The 25,113-nt window shown below is 42.3% G+C and overlaps 1 protein-coding gene across 1 annotated transcript in view; it reads left to right on the top strand.

Moving 5' to 3' along the window:
• Nucleotides 1-24,407, top strand: part of ADGRD2 (adhesion G protein-coupled receptor D2) — a 322,967-nt gene extending 298,560 nt beyond the window's left edge. Inside the window, exon 26 of the mRNA XM_029614032.1 lies at nt 23,019-24,407. Within this exon, the coding sequence (XP_029469892.1) occupies nt 23,019-23,035 (17 nt within the window). The 3' untranslated portion in view covers nt 23,036-24,407. The remainder of the gene's footprint in view (nt 1-23,018) is intronic.
• The last annotated feature ends 706 nt before the right edge of the window (nt 24,408-25,113 follow it).

The following is a 25,113-nucleotide window of genomic DNA, read 5'->3' as shown; positions in this document are numbered from 1 at the left end:
AGATCTATTATAAGTAATTTGTAAACTATCATTAAAATCATCCATTGTACCTGAAGACTGGAAGGTGGCCAATGTAACCCCGATAAATAAAAAGAGCTCCAGAAGTGATGCAGGAAACTATAGACTGGTGAGCCTGACTTCAGTGTTAGGAAAAATTGTGGAAACTATTATAAAAATTAAAATCACAGAAAATATAGATAAACATGATTTAATGAGACACAGCCAGCATGGATTTATTCAAGGGAAGTCTTGCCTCACAAATCTGCTACATTTTTTTTTTGAAGAGGTGAATAAACATGCGGACAAAAGTGAACCGGTAGATGTGGAGTAGTTGGATTTTCAGAAGGCATTTGACAAAGTCCCACATGAGAGGCTTCTAAGAAAACTAAAAGTCATTGGATAGGAAGCAATGTCTTTTTGTGGATTACAAATTAATTAAAACACAGGAAACCAAGAGTAGGATTAAATTATATGTTTTCACAGTGGGAAAAAAGTAAACAGTGGAGTGCTCAGGGATCTGTTCTTGGACTGGTGCTTTTTTATATATTTATAAATTATCAGGAAAGTGAGGTGATCAAATTTGCAGCTACAAAAGTATTCCGAATAGTTAAATCCCAAAACAATTAAAAAAAACAGGCTTTCATAAGTCTAGCTGGGCTTTCCTGGGTTCCTGCAACCTCTACTAGCCTGGTATAGGGCCTACTCAGTGCCGACCCAGTGCCAGAATTTGTCCAGAACCAACCTGGACTGGGGCCGGATCCCAAACATCCCTCCCCAATCTAAAAGTGCCAGGACTGGAGAGTTTCAACTCTGGCCCCCACTTACCCCCTTCCTGGATCCTAGTTAAAAAAGGTCAGGAGCAATAACCACTCACTCCCGTTCATGACCCAGCTCTTGGAAAATGGCACCATCTGACTGAAGGATGGCACCAGTGATGTCACTTTGGCACCTTCCTCTGGTGTGGATGGCACTATTTTAAAAGCCAATAATGTACTACATACCACTGAAAAGAGTGAAAAATCAATAAATGTTCAAAAAAATCATTCAGACTAAATGTAGCTCACCAACCATAATGTAATGTATCAGTACTCAAGGTGGATATACTCAGTAATGACTCATTCGAATGTACATGACCAAGCTGCCACTGAAAACCTATTGTGAGTCTCAAATCAATCATCGTGTTCCAGCAACTCTTGTGGAGCGCTAGGAGAGCGATCCCACTACTGGGAGATGTGTGTCCTTGGGCCACGGCTCGACCCCAGCGAAACACTGAAGAGGTGCCGCGGGAGGCGTGGCATGCCCGAGCATGGGCTGGACGGGAGCCAGGCTGGAGTGATGACCGGAGACAGGCCCTCCTCCGGACCTGCACGCTTTGGAAGACCCAACAACGCAATGTTGGTCTTGTGAACAGTCCTCCGACCGTTCCCAGCCCTTTCGGACCTGCCGCAGGGTACGGCACGAAGCGGCAGGCCGGATGGAGGCCAGGGCAGCGAAGACTGAAACATGGATTCAGACGAGACTCAGGAACAACGTAGACTCAGGCTTAGACGTGGACTCAGGAACGAGGTGCAGGATGCATAGTCGTGGACTTAGGCACAGATGTGGACTCAGGACGAGGTACTGGATGCACAGACGTAGATTCAGAAGCGAGGTACTGAAGGTGCAGATGTAGACTCAGGAATGAGGGCTGAAGGAAGACATGGGCATTGTCCCTCAGGGCGCCCTACTCAGACCATCCCGCGGGACTGAGTCGCGGACCACCCTGTCTCATGAGCGCCCTACTCAGCCCAGGAAGGCCGGTCGCGGACCACGCTGAGAACGGGAGAATGCAGGAGAGATCCAGGCGAAGTGAACTCCGATGCTGGGATACTGACATCTGAAGCCCCGTCGGCTGGCAGGAACGGAAGCTCCAGAGCACAGGGACGAATCCCGCCTGTTGGCCACTCCAGGGCCCAACAGGCCAGAAGGCTCAGGAGCCAGACAAGACGAAGGGCAGAACATATGGACTGGATCAGGAACTGGATCTGGCACCGACATCTAGGTAACAGGGAAGAAGCTGGTTGCTGCACACCAGCAGCCAAAGCAGGATTGCTGCACTCCTGGCAGCTCAAGGCAGGGTTTGCTGCACTCCTGGCAGCTCAAGGCAGGGTTTGCTGCACACTGGCAGCCAAAGGCAGGTTGAAGCATCAGGTTCAAGAACAAGGACTAGGACAGACCTCAGGGCTGGAACACGGACATCTGGAACAGCAGGTAACATCAGGACTGGAACACGGATACTGGAACAGGAGACACACCTCAGGGCAGGACATGGACATCAGGAACAGCAGGTAACCTCAGGACTGGAACACAGGTACTGGATCAAGTGACAGACCTTGGGACTGGAACGGCAGGCAGACATCAGGACTGGAATAGCAGGCAGACATCAGGACTGGAGGAGGAGCTCCGACAGAGAACACGAAACATAGGACCTTGCAGAAGGCTGGAACACGGACAACTTCCTGGAGCGAAGGTTCTCAGAAGTGACCAACTCCTTGCGAAGGCAAAGACAGACTGGAAGCTGAGCCTTTTAGTAGAACTGAGGTGGTCAACGCCCAGGGAGGGGTCAGCAGGGGGCCACACCTGGCTGGCCCTTGAAGAGGAGCAGAGAGGCACGCGCCCGCACCCTAGGAGGCTGGAGAGAAGAGCTGGAAGCTGGTGGCGTCCTCAGCCACGTGGAAGGCCCAGGGAAGCAACGGAGCAGCCCTGGGCTGGAGCTGGGTGAAGGCAGGTCGCTGGAGCAGCTCCCAGCCGCAAGGACTGAAGCAGGAAAAAGCAGAGAGAGGTAACGCTGGCTGCAGGCACTGGCAGGGAGAACAGAGAGCTGCAAAGACTGAAGCAAGAAGCAGAAGAAGGGCTGACTGCAGGAACGGCTCCATGCCATGAAGACAGCCCCAGGAGGAGAGGTAAGACTGCAGGCAGAGTAAAGAGCTGTAGCAGGCTGCAGGCACCGGCAGGGACGGCTTCCCTGCCAGGCAAGGACCCGGGCTGAAGCAGGCACCGGCAAGGACGGCCTCCCTGCTGGCTGAAAGGTCCCGGGATCGCAGCAGTTCGTCGGGGGAAGGCAGAAACAGGAGCAGAGGAGCCGGCCGCATGGCAACAGCTGCGGGGACAGCCCCAGCTGATTCAGGGAGAAAGAGAAGCAGCAGCGTCAGCAGCCCAACTGGCTGTGAGAAGGTAAGAGCCTGCCCACGCTCCTCGCGGGCAGGATCGCAACAGCAACAATGGCACTAAAAGTAATTATTTTGAATTTTGGATGTAAATAAAAACGTATCTGTAAAAGAGTCAAAAAGACTTTATGGCCGAAGCAGTGCAGGCTGATATTCTGGATACGATGTCCTGACTGTGGTCACATTTCAATGCAATATCTTAATCAGGGGACACAACACATAACTTCTTCATGAACACTGCATGCTGATTCAAATCTTGTCAAACACCATCTTGACTGTCCTAAAGGAAGGAGAGCAGCACTCGAACATACTGCCAAAGTGGCCAATCAGAGACAAGTAACTGGAAACAGAACCAATCAGAGATAAGGAGCAAATATCCATTCATAGGGCATCTTAGTAGTATCAGCATAAAGTCAGAATATATAAAAATGGACTTAAAGATTACCAAGCAAGTTCCTCATTCAGACCACTAGGAACAACAGAATTAAGAAGAAAAATCCAATATTGTTCCCTATAAGAACATAAGATACTGGGTCAGACCAATTGTCCATCAAGCCCAGTATTCTGTTTCAAACAGTGGCCAATCCAAGTCAAAAGTACCTGGCAAGTACCCAAACATTAAATCTCAAGCTACTATTGCTTACCAATTAATAACAGTTTATGGATTTTTCCTTTAGGAAATCCCAATTACACTAACTGCTGTAGCCACATCCTCTGGCAATGAATTCCAGAGCTTAAAAAGTATTTTCTTCGATTTGTTTTAAATGAGCTACTTGCTAACTTCATGGAGTGCCCCCAAGTCTTTCTGTTATCTGAGAGAGTTGATAACTGATTTACATTAACCTGTTCAAGTCCTTTCATGATTTTGTGGACCTCTATCATATCCCCCTCAGTTGTCTCTTCTCCAAACTGAACAGCCCTAACTTCTTTAGCCTTTCCTCATAGGGCAGCCATTCCATGCCCCTTATCATTTTGGTTGCTCTTCTCTGCACTTTCTCCAGTGCAACTATATCTTTTTTGATATGCAGTGACCAGAATTGCAGTCAGAATTCAAGATGTGGTCTCACTCACCATGGAACGATAAAGAGGCATTATGGCACCCATCGTTTTATTTGCCATGCCCTTCCTAATAATTCCTAACATTCTGTTTGCTTCTGTTTATTTTTCTCTATATGCATCACTTTGCACTTGTCCACGTTAAATTTCATCTGCCATTTGGAAGCCCAATCTTCCACTTTTGTAAGGTTCTCCAACAATTTATCACAATTCGCTTTAGATTTAACTATTCTGCAGAATTTTGTGACACCTGCAAATTTGATCACCTCACTCATCATATCCCTTTCCAGATCATGTATAAATATATTATAAAGCACCGGTCCAAATACAGATCACTGAGGCACTCCACTGTTTACATTGGCCATCTTCCAATCTTCAGGTACAATGGATGATTTTAATGATAGGTTATAAATTAATTGAAATAGGTTGAAATTTCATTTTTTAGTTCTTTAAGAACCTTGGGTGTACAGCATCTGGTTCAGGTGATTTACTACTCTTCAGTTTGTCAGTCTGATCTACCACATCTTCCAGGTTCATCGTGATTTGGTTCAGTTCATCTGAATCATCACCCATGGAAACCGTCTCCGAAATGGGTATCTCCCCAACATCCTCTTCAGTAAACACCGAAGCAAAGAATTTGTTTAATCTTTCCATGATGGCCTTATCTTCCCTAAGTGCCCCTTTAACCCCTCGATCATCTAAATCTCCCTCGCAGGCTTTCTGTTTCGGATATATTTTAAAACGTTTTTATTATGAGTTTTTGCCTCTATGGCCAACTTCTTTTTAAATTCACTCTTAGCCTGTCTAATCAATGTCTTATATTTAATTTGCCAATGCTTGTGCTTTATCATATTTTCTTCTGATGGATCCTTCTTCCAATTTTTGAATGAAGATCTTTTGGATAAAATAGCCTCTCTCACTTCACATTTTAGCCATGCTTGAAATTGTTTGACTTTCTTTCCACCTTTCTTAATATGTGAAATACATCTGCACTGTGCTTCTAAGATGGTATTTTTTTTTAACAATGTCCATGCCTGTTGCACACTCTTTACCTTTACCTTTTAGTACTAGAGCCTTGGATTTACTTACTGTCCCCCTTCCAGTCATTAGTTCAAATTTGGCCATATTATGATCAGTTTCCAAGTGGCCCCACCACCTTTAGCTTACTCACCAAATCCTGAGCTCCACTGAGAATTAGATCTATGCTTTTCCCCAACACACAAGGGATATCTACCCATAAAAATGTGATTGTACAGTGTCATGCAGGATCTTTATCCTGTTGGACTCTATGCCATCTCAGACATAAAGTGCCACCCTGCCACCAAAATGCTCCTCTCTATCATTGTGATATAATTTGTACCCTGTTAGAGCACGATTGCATTGGTTATCCTCTTTCCACCATGTGTCTGAGATTCCAGTTAAGTCCATGTCATCATTTACTGCTAGGTCCAATAAAACAGTATGGAAGACGATCTAACAAAGCCAGGAAGCAGACAAAGAAAACACAGACCAGTTGCTTTAGGTATAGGGATGCCTTTATTCATAATAACGCTGTATAAACTCATGGAATTAAATAAATTATGCCCGACTCAGGCTGACTTTCACCCAGCAAAGAGGCTGCATCAGGGGCTGCAAAATTTCAAATTATCAGGTAAAATTAAAAACAGCAGTACTTGTGCACATATGCAATCACTTATAATCTAATACTTATGATAATTAAGTTTAACAATATTTAAAATGATAATCAGTATTAAAATACATTAAAAAACTAAACATATACAGAAAACATATAAACACTGACAGAGTATAACATAGAGCATATACATGTAGGGGCTTCATGTTGTGCTGGAGACAATCCGGATGTGGATCCTTGGGCCGACTGGCCCGAGGGAACAGTCGGTAGGCAGAACTCCCACTGGGCAATAGGATCTTCACCTGGAAACCCGAGACTCCTCCAGAGGAGCTGTGGGAGCCCGGGTTGCTAAGACTTAGGAGACTTCGCCCTGGAAGCCCGAGGTCCCCCCAGGAGGAGCCCGTAGGGACCCGGACCGCTGGGACTTAGGCGAGAACGAAGAAACCCAGGAGTGGAATCCGGACTGGAGTCTGGGCAGGCAGCGAGCGAGCAGAAGTCGGGGTCACGAACCGAGGTCAGGGCAGGCTGAAGATAAGCAGGGTCAAAACTACGAACCGGAGTCAAGGCAGGAAACAGGCAAGCGGAGTCAGGCAAACCGTAGAGGGCAGGCGGAGTCAGGCAATCCGTGGTCAAGGCAGGTAACAGGCAAGCGGAGTCAGGTAATCCGTGGTCAAGGCAGGTAGCAGGCAAGCGGAGTCAGGCAGAGCGTAGTCAGGCAGGTAACAGGCAATCCAGGAACGCAACTTAGAACTACCGGAAGTAGTGAAACTCGTTGCAAGGCAAAGAAGAGAAGGGACTGCAGGGCTTAAATAGCCCTGCAGGGTCTGACGTCAGAGAAGGGAGGAGCCGGGTTTTCCCGCGCTGGTCCCTTTAAAACTGGAGGTCAGCCGCGCACGCGCGCCTGGGGGCGGGGCTGGCCGTGAGAGCACGCCAGCAGCAGCGTGGGAGCCGGCGCATGGCGCCCGAAGGCCCTGCAGGCCCGCGGAGGACCGAAACGGCTGGGGGAAGCGGCGGCCGGGGTCCTGAGGCCGCGGAACGCGGCAGCTCCCCGGGACCCGGGAAGAAGGTAAGGTCTCGGGCGCCACCGTGGCGACCGAGACCGCAACACTTCATTAATCTAATATATCATATACTCCATATATCCTAATCTTTAACATATTTTATTATTATTTTTATTCTTTACACATATCAATACTTAGATGTGTACAAATTACACCACTTATATAATGTTCCTAAGTATAATATACATCATCAGATTACACAAATGGACATATCAGATGGTATAGAGGAACATTTCCATCCACACTCAAATTACACATATAGACATATCAAAAGGTATAGAAAAACATTTCCATCCACCCTTACTATATTCATACTCACCTCACCACTCATACCAGTTATACATCATACATATCTAAAAAACCTCATCTAAAATCACTACACACAACCACCTCCCAGTCCCAACAAGGACCCTTGTTTTGCCCCACCCGGGCTTCTTCAGGGGATGTATTCCTGCACCATTCCCATAAAATCCCTGGACTAGTATCTTCCGTGACACCAGGTCATGCCAGTGCGATCTGCACTACTCACATGTAATCCAACTACCATCGCATATGCTCTACAAAATCACTATGGTCCTCACAACCTCATCATATCCATGTCGTTCTTCAATTCACATAATCCTTTTTCACCAACATGAAATCACACATGTATATCAATAGTCAGGCAATATTATCTGCAATAAAACCAAGGTCAATAATCATGGGTACCGCCATTCACATAAATATATCCTTCACATCTTCTACCAGTGTCAGCCCTTCGATTCTATTAATTTTCCTGCATTCCACCAGTCACTCCTCAAACGCCGCAGTGGCATCCATAAGAAACAAGAAAAATGTGTTTGTATGAGTGGTGAGGTGAGTATGAATATAGTAAGGGTGGATGGAAATGTTTTTCTATACCTTTTGATATGTCTATATGTGTAATTTGATGTGGATGGAAATGTTCCTCTATACCATCTGATATGTCCATATGTGTAATCTGAGGATGTATATTATACTTGGGAACATTATGTAAGTGGTGTAATTTGTACACATCTAAGTACTGATATGTGTAAAGAATAAAAATAAATAATAATAAAAAACTGTGGGATAATAATAATAAAAAACTGTGGGATATTTATGTATATGGTCATTAAAGGTTAGGATATATGGAGTTTATGATGTATTATATTAATGATGCCCCTACATGTATATGCTGTATGGTATTTTTAGTAGTGAGGTATGATATGCTCTCTGTGTTATGTACCTGATAGAGTTTAACATAGCACAAAGAAAATTACATATGTGTTCTTAAAACATAAATGTAATGCATGCATTCTAAAATTTGAATACCTAGAATATTAATCATATGTATGTAACTAAACTGAAGGAAAAAAAATGTTAAGATGTGTTACCAAAAAAAAAAATAGATTCTTTTAAAAGGCATAAAGTCAAAGAAAAAACATTCTAAAAACAGTGTTTTAAATCATGGATGAATGTCAATCCTACATCAATTCAAAAAATATTTCAAAGTGTATCTATTTATGAAAAATTAACTGCCAATATATTTTATAGTAATTAGTAATAACTAATCAATATATAAAAAAGGTTAAAATATTACCTTAAAAACTCTTTTAATTACAAATTTTTAAAGCATATTCTTCACTAAAAGGACTGCATTCCCGATTGCGTGTACACTGAAAATATTGTAAAGTTACATTATTCTATATTCATCCGGTAGAGTAAATAACTCGATAAAAATGGTGAACTAGCATAATGCTTTACCTTAATCCATTAGAATTTTTCACTTGTATCAGTTTAATTATCACAAAATATGTGATAGCACACCGGAACAACTTCAAAATAATCTCTAGCGAAGAAGATTCCGTCGTTTACTCTGACACATGCAAAGATCAAACGGGATGCTAATGTTAAGCTCCGCGGCTGCAGACGGCTATGAGCACTGCTGCTCACCTCTCTTTTTACTGCTTTGGCTCCATTGGGCGAACTCGCAGCCTCTGCCAGCTACCACTGGCCTTCCAGCCTCTGTTCCTGGGCCTACCTGAGCAGCATGGATGCTGCCGACTGCCATCTTACCCTCAGGGTTCCCTAGCTGCAGGCTCCCCGACCTGCTTTAACCACGTCATGGCGGGAACCTCGAGGGCGTCCCCATCAGATGACGTCACTCAACTTCAATATTTAAGCTCGCCAGCCCAGACAGCAGGCAACTTGGCAACGAGTTCACTTGCTGTATCTACCTACTCGAGGGCCCTTCCTCGTCTCTTGGCTATCCACTCCTTGGAAGGCCTATCATCCGGACTCCTGCCTGCCTCGCTTCCTAGGCTTTCTACGGAACTACTACTTGTCTTCAGTCGCAGTGAGTACCACGCTGTGGACCTCTGCTGTGATATCTACATGAGAACCCTCTCTGGTGTACCCCGCTTTGCGGACCATTGCCGTGATTCATTAGAGGAGCCACCTCCGGGTCTACCCTGCTCTGCGGACCCACGCCATGATATCACTAGAGGAACCCTCACCGGTGTACCCCACTCTGCGGTCCACTACCGTGATCTCCTACCGAGGAATCCTCTTGTGTACCATCTCTACAGACCCAGTGTAACTACCATGACTGTAACTACCTCCCGGCACCTCCGCTCCTCGGGTAGTGCCGCAGCTATTGCCTGACTCTGGTCATTCAAGCTGAGTCTGACGTCAGCATCTGCGCTGTTGTTCTGTGGCCCGCCTCCTGGGGTCATCCTCTCTTTCTTCATAGAAACATAGAAATGATGGCAGAAGAAGACCAAATGGTCCATCCAGTCTGCCCAGCAAGCTTTCACACTTTTTTTTTTCATACTTTTCTGTTACTCTTGTCCCTTTAAATAACGTTTTTGGTTCTATTTCCCTTCCACCCCCACCATCGTAGATAGCAGTCCTGAAGCTGCATGTAGGTGAAGTATCCAGCTAATTGGTTTGGGGTAGTAACCGCTGTAATAAGCCAGCTTCTCCCACGCTTGTTTATCCAGCCTATGAATTCAGTCTTTGTTGGTTGCTTGAATATAAATCCTCCTTTCATTCCCCCTGCCGTTGAAGCAGTGAGCTGCGCTGGATATGTATTCTAAGTGAAGTATCAGGCTTGATTTGGGGTAGTAACCACCGTAAAAGCAAGCTACACCCATGCTTATTTGCTTTACCCAGACTATGTAATTCAGTCCTTGTTGGTATATGTCTGAATATAAAACATCTTTTCTTCATTCCCCCTTCCTCTACTGTATATCATCCCGCAGCCGAGACTCCACCTCCCAATGGTGAGGCTCAGTGGGGCTCCTCCCCTGGGTGGTACCACCTCTCATCTCGGCCAAAGGGCCCACATACTTACAAATCCTAACAGATGATTAAATAAAAAAGTGGACTTATTCTTACTGCTATAAACATTTAGGGCCAGATTTTAAGACATAAGTGTGGGCATAGATTTGTAGGCATAACCCAGCGCACACAAATCTACACCTGATTTTATAACATGCGTGCACAGCCGCACACATGTTATAAAATCCTGGGTCGGCACGTGCAAGGAGAGCCCCGATGGCTTTCCCCATTCCCTCCGAGGCCACTCTGAAATCGGAGCGGCCTAGGAAGGAACTTTCCTTCCGCCCCTCCCCCCACCTTCCCCTCTCTTTCCCTACCTAACCCGCCCCCCAGCCCTATCTAAACCTCCCCCCGACCTTTGTTTTATATGTTGCGCCTGCCTCTGGGCAGGCGTAGGTTGCGCGCACCGGCCAAGTGCTGGTACGCGATCCCCTGACACAGCCACTTTGCTGAAGGCCTTGGTCCCACCCCCATCCCACCCCCAGACCTCTCCGCCCACTCCCCGCCCATTTTTTCAAGCCCTGGGACATGCGCGCATCGCCGGGCCTATGCAAAATAGGCTCGGCACGCGCAGGAGCAGGTTTAAAAGGGTTACATGAGTATCCCTTTTAAAATCCGCCCCTAAATTATAATACTGAAAATACAAACACCTTTATCCGTTGATTATTTTTCAACTTGTATTAGCATATTACTTAATGTGACAGCGTGCTGTAACTATTCTGAATCTTACCAATTTCAAAATAGATTCTGTCATTTACAACCAGTGAAATGTTTCTTACTGCTATTAATAAGTGATAAGTATAAATGCTCCACTTAACGCATAAGAGCATAAGTATGATAAATACACCAAAAAGAATGACACTGGCGGCAATACTGGTCCTGAATACACAATCTACATGGGTATATAACAGTGAACATACATCTATATAGTTATAAAAAATTGATTGTAAGGATATATTAAACAATATCTAAAAAATATATTAAGTATCAGCATATATATCGTAAAATATCAAACTTAAAAAATTGCTACACATTTGTCCAAATACTACTTTAGTTAAAAGAACACATTTTTACACATACTACTTCAACTGAATGCAAGAATCGTCATACCTACATACAACCTTTGTTTTCAATTGCACATCAAAGTTGATTACTACAAAATGACCGGCAGCATACAGGAAGAACTAAAAAGCTATAAAAGGTGCCAAGAAGGATTACTTCATTTCCCGTTGGTAATTTTTTGCTTGTATCAATGCAAATATCACAAAAGTTATGACAACACACTGGAAAAAATTCAAAATAGTCACTAGCAAAGAAAATTCAGTCATTTACTGTTTACTTTAATGGTTTAAATTTTATCCCCTATTTTTGGTTCCTATTATTTTCATTTGCGCGACCTCTGGTTTCTTAGGCGTGATTAAGCATGTCAATCAAATTATAAGTAATAGCGAGTCACAGGAAATAACAAAACCTCTTTAGCAAGAATAATCCCAATTTTTTATTTAATCTTTATTTCATTGGATTTTAAAATGTGTTGGAGTAAATGACATGGATGCGCTCCCGCAGATCTTAAAATCAATCCATAAAAGAGCAATAAAAACTAAAAGGCATCTTATTGAACATAAAAGCTGTGAGGTAGATTTTAAAAAGCATTTATTCGAGTAAAATTGGGTTTTTCTTGAGAAAATGCACTTTACTCGAGTAAGTGGGCTTTTGAAAATTGCTACAATATATGCCATTGAATTGTCCATAGAATTTACTTGCGTAAGTGCACTTTACTCGAGTAAATGGCTTTTGAAAATTGCTACAATAGTAGCTACATTTACGCATGTAACTCCTTTTGAAAATTACCCCCTGTATGAATATGGGCAAACTTGCAGCTCCCATTGTTCAACATTGTATTGATTTTAAGCACTCGTTCTCGTAACTTAAATGGACCATACTTGAACATATTTCCTTGGGTCCCTGTGAAGGGGATAGGGAGTCCCTTTTGAATTATAGGGAACAATTTTGGATTTTTCATCTTAATTTTGTTATTCCTAACAGAGGGCCTTATTGTCTAAGACTATCACAGGCTTGCGCTAACAGCACAAGCCTGCAATAGCTAGTGAAGGTAGCGTCCTCACTCACGCCACCATCTTGCCCTGTCACTTTTAAATGGATGGAGGGACCCAACCATGGCTGGCTAAACTAGTTTTTTGGAATGTGATGGAGGGGACGGGAGGATTGTAGGAGCTCTGAAAATCCCAGTCAGGGCTGCCAGAGGCCCTTTTTGTTGTCTTTTGTTTTTATAAAAATGTCCCAAATATGAAAATGACCAAACGTTTTGGGGGTGTTTTTGTAGGAGGCTATTTCTGGTTCATTCCATTCATTTGAAATTAAGGCTCATCACTTTCAAGTGCTGCCATCATTCACTGACAGCAGCCAGGTCTATGGCTTGTCCACCCAGCCCTGCTGCTTCAGAACAGAATCGGATGGGAAAAGGGTAAAAATGAAGACATGATAGAAGGTAGAGGAGGAGAAGACTGCTGGATTTTTACCACCTAAACTGCTCTGCTGCCTTCTAGGGTAGCTCCAGCCTAGCACATCATTTCTGTTGTCACCTTTATTTTGTTTCAAGGCAATGTCCATTCGTGCTGTAAAATGTTGAAGTCATTACAGGTAGTTCTGATTTACAGAGGCTAGAGCCATATTTGATGATAGGTCAGCTGAAATCCTTTATCTGACAGTTGCAAAGATTAGGATGTTGGTTGAAAGTATCAGAGGAGATTTAAAGATTGCCTCTCAAAGTAGTTGTTAGGAATTAAGAAGAAATTGGCAGCTTTTCTTTGCTATCTGTTTTACAGTTGGCTGCAGGTGGAAGAATATTGCAAGGATGTAGACAGGTAGAAGCTTTGAAATGGACAATTTATCATCTCAGACATATCAAGACCAGTAAGATTTACAGCCTTGCTTTTCTGATTCTTCAAATAATATTAAAAAAAATGGAGGGGGGGGAAGAATGAATTTTAGCTATATACAGCTATATACAGAATCCTTAAACTCAAGAAACTCCTTAATCCTTAAACAGAAGAAGTACAGTGTTTGCCTGAAAAGAATAAATCATAGTGGGAAACATAATTGATTTCTGAACTAGCTGCATCATTTCAGCCTTGGAAATCTGCATGGACTGCTTTATGAAGAATTTGTTTCCCTCTGGATGCTGAGTGCCTTGGTGAATAGGATGCCAGTCTTTGCTTGACTTTCATTAAGGGGAGGTGATCTGACATTGCAGTCTCACTTCCTATGAAAAGCCTGAGAGTAAACAAAAAAATGTTGTTTGGGCTTATTCAGTTGCTTAAAAATATCTCTCTGAAATAGAAACAAAAATTACAGCTCAACCAGCTTGGTTCCTGCACATATGGGAAGTGCATGTGCCTTTTTATTGTAGCTTCTTAGAATCACAAGAATTGTGGTGATGTCATAAAATACCCACTTCTCCAACTGCTCCCAATTTTCAATTAATTCTGAATTCTCTCTTCCATAAGATTATATGAACAGCCCCTCCTCCCCCCCCCGAAATTCATGTTAATTCCTGATGTCTTATTAAATAATAAAGGGGATAGAACAACTTCCTCATGAAGAAAGGCTAAATAAGTTAGACCAACTTGGAGAAGAGATGACAGAGAAGATATGATAGATGGGTGGAACAGGTTAGTAGGGAAAGGTTTTTTACCCTTTTAAATAATACTAAAACAAGTGAATGGAAAACTCTATAAAACTAACTGGTAGCAGATTTAAAACAAAATTTAAAAATTAACTTGTGGAATTTGTTGCCAAAGGATGTGGTCAAGGCTAGTAGTATAGCTGGGTTTTAAAAAGGTTTGGACAAGCTTCTGGAAGAATGTCTATTACAAGTATTAGCCAAGCAGGTATGAGGATCATCTCCTCTTACTTCTGGGATTGAGCAACATGGAAGGGATCTGCCAGGCACTTCTAAATGACCCAGACTGGCCATTATCTGAGATAGGATGCTTGGCTCAAAGCTGAATTATTGGTCTGACCCAGCAATGAAATTCTTATGTAGTATAATATTAAGTAAAAGTGAAAAAAACCCTTCAATTTAAAAAAAGAAACATGACCCCGACTGCCAGACTAGTCACATCCCAAGTAGGGTTGCCAACTGGTTCCAGATTTTCAGGACAGATTGATCCAGTCCTGATTTTACTCCCCTGCACGCAGGTACTTATAGTCTTGCTTTTCTTAGAAAATGCAATAGGGAAATCAGAATAAGTCCCAGCATGCAGTGGGGTAAAACCAGAATTGGATCAACCTGATGTGAAAATCTGGAGCCAGTTGGCAACCCTTCCTGGGATGTGACTAGTTTGGCAGTCATCCTTGCATGCGGTATTAGATACCATTACCCCAATGAAATCCATCTCTGTAAGGCTTCTTAAGAATGCTTCCTGGTATTCTGCCTCAAGCGCCACTAAGGGGGTCATTTTGTAAAGCTTATCGCATGCGATAAGCCGCTATCACATGCAAAAAGTCCCTTTTCGCATGTTATAGCTTGCTAGGAGCAGAGTCAGGGCGGAGTCAAGGTGGCAAGGGGAGGAGTCGGGGTGGCATTGGGGCGGACTCTGTGACGTCTTCGCTGGGAGCAATAAGGTAAGCCACGTTATCGTTGCCAGTAGCGCACCCAATAGCATCATCTTTCACAGGATGTGCATTCGTTTTTTGACGAATTAGGAAATCGTACGATATTTCCTAATTCGTCATGTGTTGGTAAAACCGATAAACGATCACATTTTCCACAAATTTTCGGGAAAAAAATTGTTTTTCGGTTTAGCACTAACGGGAGTTAGTGCGCGCTAATGGTCGTATGTTAAGGGCTGTTTGCATCCTCCTAAGCACTCTATCCCATCAATTATTCTGAACCCAAATAAGTCCAAAACACTGTACTTACCTTGCCATAATCAGATTGCTGCAATTCACTTCCGAACAGAGATACGGAGAAGGCAAAAGAACTGTGCTTGGGTCCTGCGCTAGATGCCAGGCAGAAGGATGATTGAACAAGAAAAAAAAAAGTCCTGCCTGACTTGCCTCCTGCAGCCAATTAGCTGAGCCTGGGTGAGTACACGACAGGGAGGAAGAAGGCGGAGCTTGGACTCCTTTCCCCTGGGTTTCGGGCCTGCAGCCAATTGGCAGAGTCCTCCGTCCTGCTGCTGAGTTGGAGCAGTTTTTGCTCTCCTGCCCAGCACTGAAGCATTTCCGTCCTGCAGGCAGTGCAGTCAATCGCGTGCATCTTTCCTCACTCTCTCCGCCAGCCTGGAGGTAGGTGAGGGCGAGAGTTTATAGTACAGTGGGTTATGTAATAGGATCTCGGCGCTGCCACTGCCTTCTACCTCGAGGCACTCGGTGGAGGGTAAGAACAGAGCTGAACTGTGTGAATGTCTAAGCTCAGCGCACGAGGCAGGGTTATCTGCTATCCCCTCCCGGAATTTTACTGCCCCTTGATTGGAGAAAGGGATTATTCGCTCCCCAAAGCTTTCTAAGAAATGTATTAAGTTATTGCAATAAAAAAAAATCACCTTATATATATATTATATTTGCTGTTTTTATTTATTTATTTTGTGGCGAATCATTTTCAGTTTAGCGCACACTAACGGGAGCTAGCGCGCACTAACAGCTTTACGAAAACGAAAGCAAAAACGATCGCCGGCACGATGCACATCTCTAGTCAACAATACACTTTAATATTTAAAAACATGTAAAAGCATGCTAACTCAAAGGTTTGTATGGTAGTTTATGTTGCATAATTTCTGCTTCAGTTGTCTTCATATTAGTCAGATTTTTCAATTGTCTTCATTTAGTAATCAGGGATTTGTCGTAGGACATTTTATATCATTCATAATCTCTCATTCATAATTCAAAGATTGACTCTGATTTGTTTTTATGTTGTAGTTCTCTGCATATTGGTATACTATGTTAGGTCATATGCATTTTTGAAGAGCCAGGTTTTCATCTCACATTTGAACCTCTTTCTTTCTGTTAACAGACGTTACATCTCTGGTAGAGAGTTCCACAGCTTGGGGCCTTCTATTGAAAACATTTGGTCTCTTATTTGCGATAGATGTATACTTTGCTTTGTAGGCACAATTAGTAGCCATTTATTTTGTGATCTTAGTATTTGCTGTGGTGTGTATGGTTGGAGATTCTGTTGTTGATGATGTTATATATTAGTTAATACTTTATAATGGATTCTGTATGGTACTGGCAGCCAGTGCAGAGCTATCAGTGAGGGAGTGATGTGCTCACATTTCCTTGTCCCTAATAGAAGTCTTATAGAGGCATTTTGTAGTAACTGAAGAGGTTTTATGAGTCCAAAGGGTAGGCCTAGTAATGGGAAGTTGCAGTAATCTATATTTGATCTCATACATCAGGGTTTTGATTCTGGCATTAAATTCCTTCTAATCCTGATAGATATTTCTTCTGCACTTGATACCTTAAACCATGACATATTGCTGTACCAACTTGAATCCATAAGGATTGCCTCTACTGTTCATTCCCAGTTTTCCTCTTTTCTGTCCCACAGATCATACAAGCCAAGGTCATGCTGGGAAATGCCTCTTCTGATCTTGAGATTAGTGTTCCTCAGGGCCTTTTCTTTCTGCTTCTTTATTCAACATATATATTGTTCCCATCTGCACTGTTATTGCCCAACTGGACGTCACCTTTAATGCGGATGACATTCAGTTCTTTTTCCAATAACTTCCACATATGATGCTACTTCCTTAAAACTATGTTCTTGACTGACTAACTACCAATAAACTTGCTTGGTATGCAAAGAAAATTGAAATTATCCTTTTTTTCTAGGTCTCTTACACTGCAATTAAGAGTCTGATGCCCCTGCAATTTTCAGTTTTGAGGGTCAATCGATATCCATTTCCTGGTTGACTCTTCACTATCACTTAAGCCCCATATCAATACACTAGTTCATTAATCTTACTTCAAACTGCATCTATTACACTCCTTGAAACCTGTTCTCTGTATCCAAAACTTCCAATCAGTAACTCAGTTCTTGGTGCTCTCCTTCCTAGATTACTATAATGTGCTCCTCTTTGGCCTTCTGGCTTCACGCATGTGGCCTGTACAACTAGTCTAAAATTCTGCAGCATGGCTCATAACTGGTTCATCTCTCAGAGATCTTATCTCCCCTGTTTTGGCCATCTTACACTGGCTTCCCATCACATGGCAGGTAAGATTCAAGATACTAACCTTGATTTTCAAAGCTCTCCATGGCCAAGCTCCCTTGTGCTTCGCTGTTGAAGTTTACGCTTCCAGCACTGCCTCTGTCATAGCAGCGCTGGAGGCACCGGGAACAAGGCAGAGGGTCCCTCGCTCTTGGCTCCACATAAAAAAGATTTCGGGGGAGATGGGGAAGGTTCGAGGCAGCAGGTGGCATGATTCATCCTTGTGTGAGGGGGGGAAGGGGGGAAGTGGTCAGATCTTATGTTTATGTAAAAATCAGGACCAGAGTTAAATACCAGCACAACTTAAATGTTTAAAAAGGGTTGTATGTATGTCTGTGTGAAGTGGGGTAGTTAGATGAATAAAGCTTGACAAGGCTGCAATGAAGCCAAGGAAGGCTCAGAAAATGTGAAATTTTGCCCTCTCTCTCTCTCTCTCTCCACTGCAGCTACCGTTATTGTCAAAAGGCAGATATTTACGAAAATGAACAGTTGCCTTTTCTCCCCTCCTCCTTGGACTCTCATGTGCCTTAAGTACCTGCAATAAGTGAGAATGGGAAGGACAAAGCCATGAAACATGTAGAAATACTTTAATCGAAAAGCACTGCACAGATGAGAGAACGATGAGGTTGGGGAAGGGGAAGCAGATGGGTCAATAGAGATGCACAGAGGCTGCAAAGCTTTCCTTTTCTTTCAAAGCAATGTATTTCTATTGTTTCCTGGTGATAATTTCATCTCCATTGAATTCATTTCACATGTTAAGGCACACATAGCAGCATGTGCAGTATGCTTCAATGCCTTCCATTCCAGTTAAAGTCTAATAATAGCTAATAAGTCATAATGGTACATGGAGGGGGGGGGGGGGGGGGGAACAGTGATTTCTTCCATAGTCCCAATGGATGTATTTTATTTTTCAAATTCCTAAGAAAAGAAATGCATGTGCAAGCCAGAAAATCATGGCAAGCTTACATAAGGTTTATAAGGTAGAATAGTACTGCAGATGAACTAAAAAAATTGCAGACCTGAATCGTGAACCAAACTCCCAACCAAAACCCAAACTGTACCCCCTTTCCTCATGCAAGGGACATTTCAGATTCTAAATCTGATAGCTAATTAAAGCAATCGCGTAAAGATGGGTATAAACAATACCTCACTATTTTTTCAGTGATTTTACTGGATTGCTTTAACCTTACGTCAGATTGCAATCCAAAACACCCTCCCATGAGGAAAATACTATTACAGGTGGGTGTTTTGGTTTGCAGTCCAATATTATATTCCATTTTTAATTTGCCGTATATTAAGGCTTGATTTACTAAGACATTTCTCTGTGTCTATGAGGGGAAAGCTTAGTAAACAGGCTCTAAGAGTATTGTAGATGAATATTTAATTATCGCGCTATCAACATTACTGTTGCTCTGGGTCAGGGGTGGCCAATTCCAGTCCTCAAGAGCCATACACAGATTTTCGTTTTCAGGATATCCACAATATATATGCATGAGATAGGTATGCATGTACTGCCTGCATTGTATGCAAATATATCACATGAATATTCATTATGGATATCCTGAAAATCAGGCCCATTTGTGGCACTTCATGACCAGAGTTAGACACTCCTGCACTAAGGGACAGATTTTATAAAACTACGCATGCGCAAACAAAAGTACGCTGGATTTCAATAGATATGCGCGTAGCCGCGCGTATTTGTTAAAATCCAGGGTCGGCGCGCGCAAGGCTGCCCAAAATCGGCAGCCTGTGCCCGCCGAGCCGCGCAGCCTACCTCCGTTCCCTCCGATTTCAGAGCGGCCTCAGAGGAAACTTTCCTTCCACCCCCCCTCACCTTCCCCTCTCTTCCCCTACCTAACCCACCCCCCAGCCCTATCTAAACCCCCCCCTACCTTTGTTGCACAAGTTACACCTGCCCGAGGCAGGCGTAACTTACGTGCGCTGGGCCGGCTGCCGGCGTGCCATGGTCCGGTCCGGGGGCTGGTCTGGAGGCCACGCCCCCAGAACCCCCCCAATGACGTCCCGGCCGCGACTCGCCCCCCCCCCACATGGCTCCGATGACGTGCAGGCCGGGACACACTCCCGACACGTCCCCCCACCCCAGGAAAGCCCCGGGCCTTACGCACGTCCCGGGGCTCGGTGCGTGCAGGGGGGAGTTGGGGTAGGTTTTCGGGGGTTACGCACGTAACCCTTTGAAAATCTACCCCTAAGTGAATACAACTAATTGAAATATCATATACATGATTTAACATATAGTAAGTCTTACAATATGCAAAGTTCACAAACCCTCCCCAGCTCATACCTAACCCTGTCTAATACAGTATGTATAGACATTGCATACAAATGTTACCTTGGATCCCTCCTTAGAAGACAACAGAATCCTCTTTTCCCAGAGTATAACACCTTTTCTTTTCTTGACGAATAATAATGGCCCCCTACTATGGTGTGTTAAAGGTATGAATGAGATAAAGTGCTGTGATGACAATATGCAAAATTTAAAAAGGTGCAGGCATAAACTGACAACAAGCTCAAAATGACAGTACAAAAGTAGTGCAGTAATCTCTTGTTTTGTTAAGCATAAGACATTCAAATAGTAGTAACCCTGTATCACATCATTGAACAAGGGAATTACTGTCAGTACTTTGTAATCTTACTCCAAGCTTTCATTACAAATGCCTATGTTTCAGTTTATCTCTGTTTATAGATGAACACCACTGAGATGCTGTAACATGATATATACAGTGTTGGTATAATTACACTTCATGAGTATTGTTCGGATATAGAATAAAGAGTATTTAAAACAAAAAGACAGTACTCAATATTATTTTTTAGTCACTGTTGAGGCTCCTCTTCATGGATAGGAGGAAAATTTTCATCAGCCAGATGAAGGTAGCAACGACAAGGATTTCCCCCCTTTTGCAAATACCATAATGCCTTCAGTTCCACTAACATCATTAGGAAGGGCTGTTTTCCTTAAGGTTTTTTTCCTCTCATGGGTTCAAGACAATAAGGGGTAGATTTTAAAACGGGCGCGCGCACGTCCATGTATGAACACTTCCTGGCTCGTGCACATGGACACGCCAATTTTATAACATGCACGCGCCAGCAGACTGGGAGGGAACTTCTCTACCATAAGAACATAAGAAAATGCCATACTGGGTCAGACCAAGGGTCCATCAAGCCCAGCATCCTGTTTCCAACAGGATGCTGTACCCCCCTACCTAAACTTCCTCCCTTTTCCCCTCCTATTTTTTTTTTGTGTTTGTTTTAGAACTTAATTCAGATCACCAGGCTGAAGTAAGTTGCACACCGGCCAGCTGCCAGCGTGTGATTCCGAATATTAAAGATGTACAGATGCCGCAAAATTCTAAATGATCCTTTTCTCAAATTGTCCCAAGGTTATGGAATACCATTCCTTTGGAAAAATGTTTGCTGAGTGATTAAAAACGTTTTAGGGAAATGCTAAAAACGTACTTGTTCAGGGAAGCTTTTAAATAATGTTTTTTTCTCGATTGTCCAATTTTATGCTTTTTATTTTGCATTGTTTTGATATCGATATGTAATTTGTTTGAAGTTTGGAATTTTCTAAACTATATTTGTTTTAACTTTGATGTTGTAATCAGCTTTGAACAATTGTTTTGGAAAGAATGCGGAATAGTACGTTCTTGTAAATAAAAATACATAAATAAATAGAAAGATAAATGTATTAAAGCAATAGCAGTAGTAAATATTTCAAAAATATAATCTAGGCAATCCAACTATTAGTTTTAAGAAAATCATTTAAGACCTCTCCCTATCTCATCCTCACTCTTTTCTGTATTTTGATTTTGTTTTCACCCCTGGAGTGATATTAATGTTTCATGTTCTTTGGAAGTTTCTTTTACTTATCCATTATGAACCTAAGTTAATTAGGGTGCTGCTGCCATACTTGTGAGTTTTTCTAATGGCAAAGGATTGGTCAGATGGCCCTGCATCAGGACATAAGTGCGCATGAATACAAACACTTTGCTCCTGAGTAACTAATTAGATACACCTAGCAGAGTACACTGTGGGGTAGATTTTCAAAGATTTACGCACGCCAGGCCTATTTTCAAAAGTCCCGGTGGCGTGTGTAAGGCCCCGGGACACACGTATGTCCTGGTGCTTTTCTGAATGGGTGGGGTGGAGGGCGGGGCAGATGGTCTGGGGCATGGCTGGGCGGTCCGGGGGCGGTCCAGGAGGCGTGGCCGAGGACTCCAGCACAGGGGGATCGCACCCCGGCAGTCAGTCAGCTTCTGGCAGGCGTAACTTGTGAGATAAAGGTACAGGTTTGTTTTTTTCTCAGGCTCGGGGGCGGGACAGGTAGGGGAAGGGAGGGGAAGGTGGGGGGGGAAGGAAACGGGGAAAGCCAGCTGGTCTCCCCAAGGGCTCGGCGTGCGCAAGGTGCACTAGTGTGCACCCCCTTGCATGCGCCAACCCCTGATTTTATAACATGCGCATGGCTTCGCGCGCATGTTATAAAATCCAGCGTATATTTGTGTGTGCCGGGTAGCATGAACAAATGTATGCCGCGCACATACCTTTTAAAATCTGCCCCTGTATGTACAAGAACTCCTAGTCACAGTGATGCAGCTTGGTACATGGCATGCTGGAGGGCAGTGGTAGGAAAAGGGTTGAGAGGTCAGATAAAAGACATGGGAGAAGGTGGAGTAGATGTTAAGTTGCATATAGACATTACTATGTGCATCTACCCAAAGGAAGTAAATCTCAACTGGGCAGACTGGATAGGACATTTTGGTCTTTTTCTTCCTTCATGTACTATATTCCTATGACAGGTCTGGGCAAAATGTCACATCAAGAAAAGTCAACTTTCTTACTGGGACATTGGAAATTGAGTCTTTCTAAAGTTTGTTTAATTTTTACTGTCAACGATTAGGGGGTTTTCTTTTGTTAAGGGTGGAGAGAGGAGGCTTTTTAAAGACACCATTGAAAATAAAATGCTTGCTTTCTTCAAAAACTGGTCAGGGAAGCTGCACTTTTGATCCTCATCAGATTTTCTTGCAGCAAGCATCATGCTGATAATACATGTGGAGTTGGCAAACAGCATGAACAGCTGACATGGAAACTCAGGGAAGGAGATCTTTAAAAAAGAAAAATTATAGTCATAAAAAATGTGAATATACCTTTTGAAAAAAACAATATCTTGGGGGAAGGAATGAGGGCAGAAAGGAAAACTGATCTAAAATAAAGACCAAAAGAGGAAGTCATTGAGATTTAAAAAAATGTATATATTTGGGAAAATTATAAATGTTTTTTGAAGAATCCAGCAGTTCTACTTTTAAAAAAAAATCAACATTACTCTGAAGATTATTCAAATATGCATGTGAGTGATATCCAATGCCAGAATTTAGTTCTCTTCAAATTATTGTAATTTAGAAGGCAACTCAGGACCAAGGTACATGTCAATTACACTAAACCCATTCTGATCTACTGTACTCATTTCTTACAGATTCTTTTTGGATATAGTGTACCCATCGTTTGCTGCTGTCCGTCTAGTTGTGTGTGGATCTCGCAGTATGTCTTTGGCAACACGTGCCTCAGCAGTAATTCATTTTTATCCATGTGAGCTTGTCCAAGCACTTGTAGACCTAGCCCTAAAAGGTAATGTACAAGGCTTCGCACGTTGCAGTAGACTAATCCTTCTCCAAAGGAACGCAAAGACTTTAGTGCACGACAAACATTTTGTTCATGAATGAACTAATGCGCTGGATGTGCCTTGCAAAGTCCACTGGAAGCCACGCCAAGTCTAGTTAATGCATTGCATTGTTGTTGCATCAGTGTCTTCCTGTCATATGTGCTGATTCAAGTTAGTGGCAAACTAGAAAAAAAAATAGTTTGTTTTTTTTTACTTGCTCTTCTGAGCTAGTGAAAGCAGAAATTCAAGAAATGAAGACCAGATGGCTTCTTCAAAAAGGACTTTTTCTCGTTCTATGCTTATGGAAAAAAATGTAATTTAATTTACTACTTAAATTAGTTTCTATAGCACTACGCAGCAGTGTTATTTTGTTTTTAAGACAGCCCATCAGTGTGTCAGAGACAACAGCTCTTGAACTGCCAAGGCTAGTGATGAAAGACAAAGAATCTCCCAGAGGAACTGCAGAAATAAGACATATATGTTATATTGTATAATTTTACTAACAGATCTAATTGTGCTACTTTGCTTTATTTCTTTATTATCCAATACTGGAGTGTGTGATGGAGGGGGATGGACGAGAAGGGGTGGAAGATTTAATGCAAAATAACAGCTTGAGTTGGTTCTGATTCTGTTTCATTATGTGTATGAATAACTCCAGTTGGGAGAAATATCAAGGTTTTTTTCCTTAACAAAAATATAAAGAAAGAAAAAAGGCATTATTAACTATGATGCTTATAAAGAATAACCAGTAATTTTGCAGTTAAAAGTTTCATGAATACTGAGCAAATTAAATATAAAAAATATATCCAACAGGGTTATAGTATGGTATGATATTAGGTATGTGGCCATGGGCCAAGGGTCTGCAGCACAAGGACTTACCTTTGAATTCCTCATAATATGGTTCTCAACCTATATAATTTGTGAGCTCAAATATCCTTACAGGCTTTTGTTTTCAAATAAAACAACTATGAAAAAAAACAAACCCTGTTTCATGCTACATTGTCATTACAATAAACCTTTCAGCAGAACTAGGGCACGCTATAACATCATCAGACATTGCTAAAGTTGCTTTGCAATTAGTTATAAGTTTTTTCCCCTCTTAAATACCATTTTTTTAGCACCTGTAACCAAAGCAAATTTTTATGTCTGAGCCTCAGAATGCAACATTTGTTCATCATAGTAGTTTAATGCAGTGGCTATATATTGTACTTTATGGAGGGAATTTTCAAAGAGTTACTGTTGGAGGTATCAGCAAATGGTAATTCCAACTACATGCGCAACTATTTTCAGACAAGTGTATATACATATTTTAAAATATACCTGTCTCCATATTTAATTGTGTGTTATTTCACACAATTATTTCATGTCTAAAATATATATATTCCTTAATTACAAATAAATGTGCATACTGAAACATACACACATCATTTTGGGGCAGAAATACATGGTGTCTTTTTATAAACTGTGTGGCTCCCGGACAGTTTATAAAATAAGAGCATAAATTTTTGCAGACCCACATGTGTGAAAGTTGTGTAGTGGACCGTTTTGAAAGTTGGGTTTTAAATTATTAAAATTATATGAAATGAAGGTAAGTTAAATAATGCGGACTGTGTTTGTTAATTATTGTACTCCGCCTAAAACAGAAGTGCTGGCAATTAGGCAGAATATAAGTTTAATAAAGAAATAATCTGCTTTGAAGTGCCTGAAATATGGAATATAAAAACTAAAAAAATACATAAGTAAATGTTAGTTTATATAAGTAAGCCTTTCACACTGATTTGCTCTAAATATATGTTTATTTTTCTCTTCATCCTTTCACACATGTGCATACATACACTCATTTTCAAGTTAAGCCTTTCCACGTAATATGTGTGCTGGACATAGCAACATAGTAAATGACAGCAAAGAC

The sequence above is a fragment of the Rhinatrema bivittatum genome, chromosome 8 (assembly GCF_901001135.1).
Source record: "Rhinatrema bivittatum chromosome 8, aRhiBiv1.1, whole genome shotgun sequence".
Classification (NCBI taxonomy): Eukaryota; Metazoa; Chordata; class Amphibia; order Gymnophiona; family Rhinatrematidae; genus Rhinatrema; species Rhinatrema bivittatum.
Note: the sequence above shows the minus strand (reverse complement) of the source record. Positions and strands in the feature narration are given on the sequence as shown.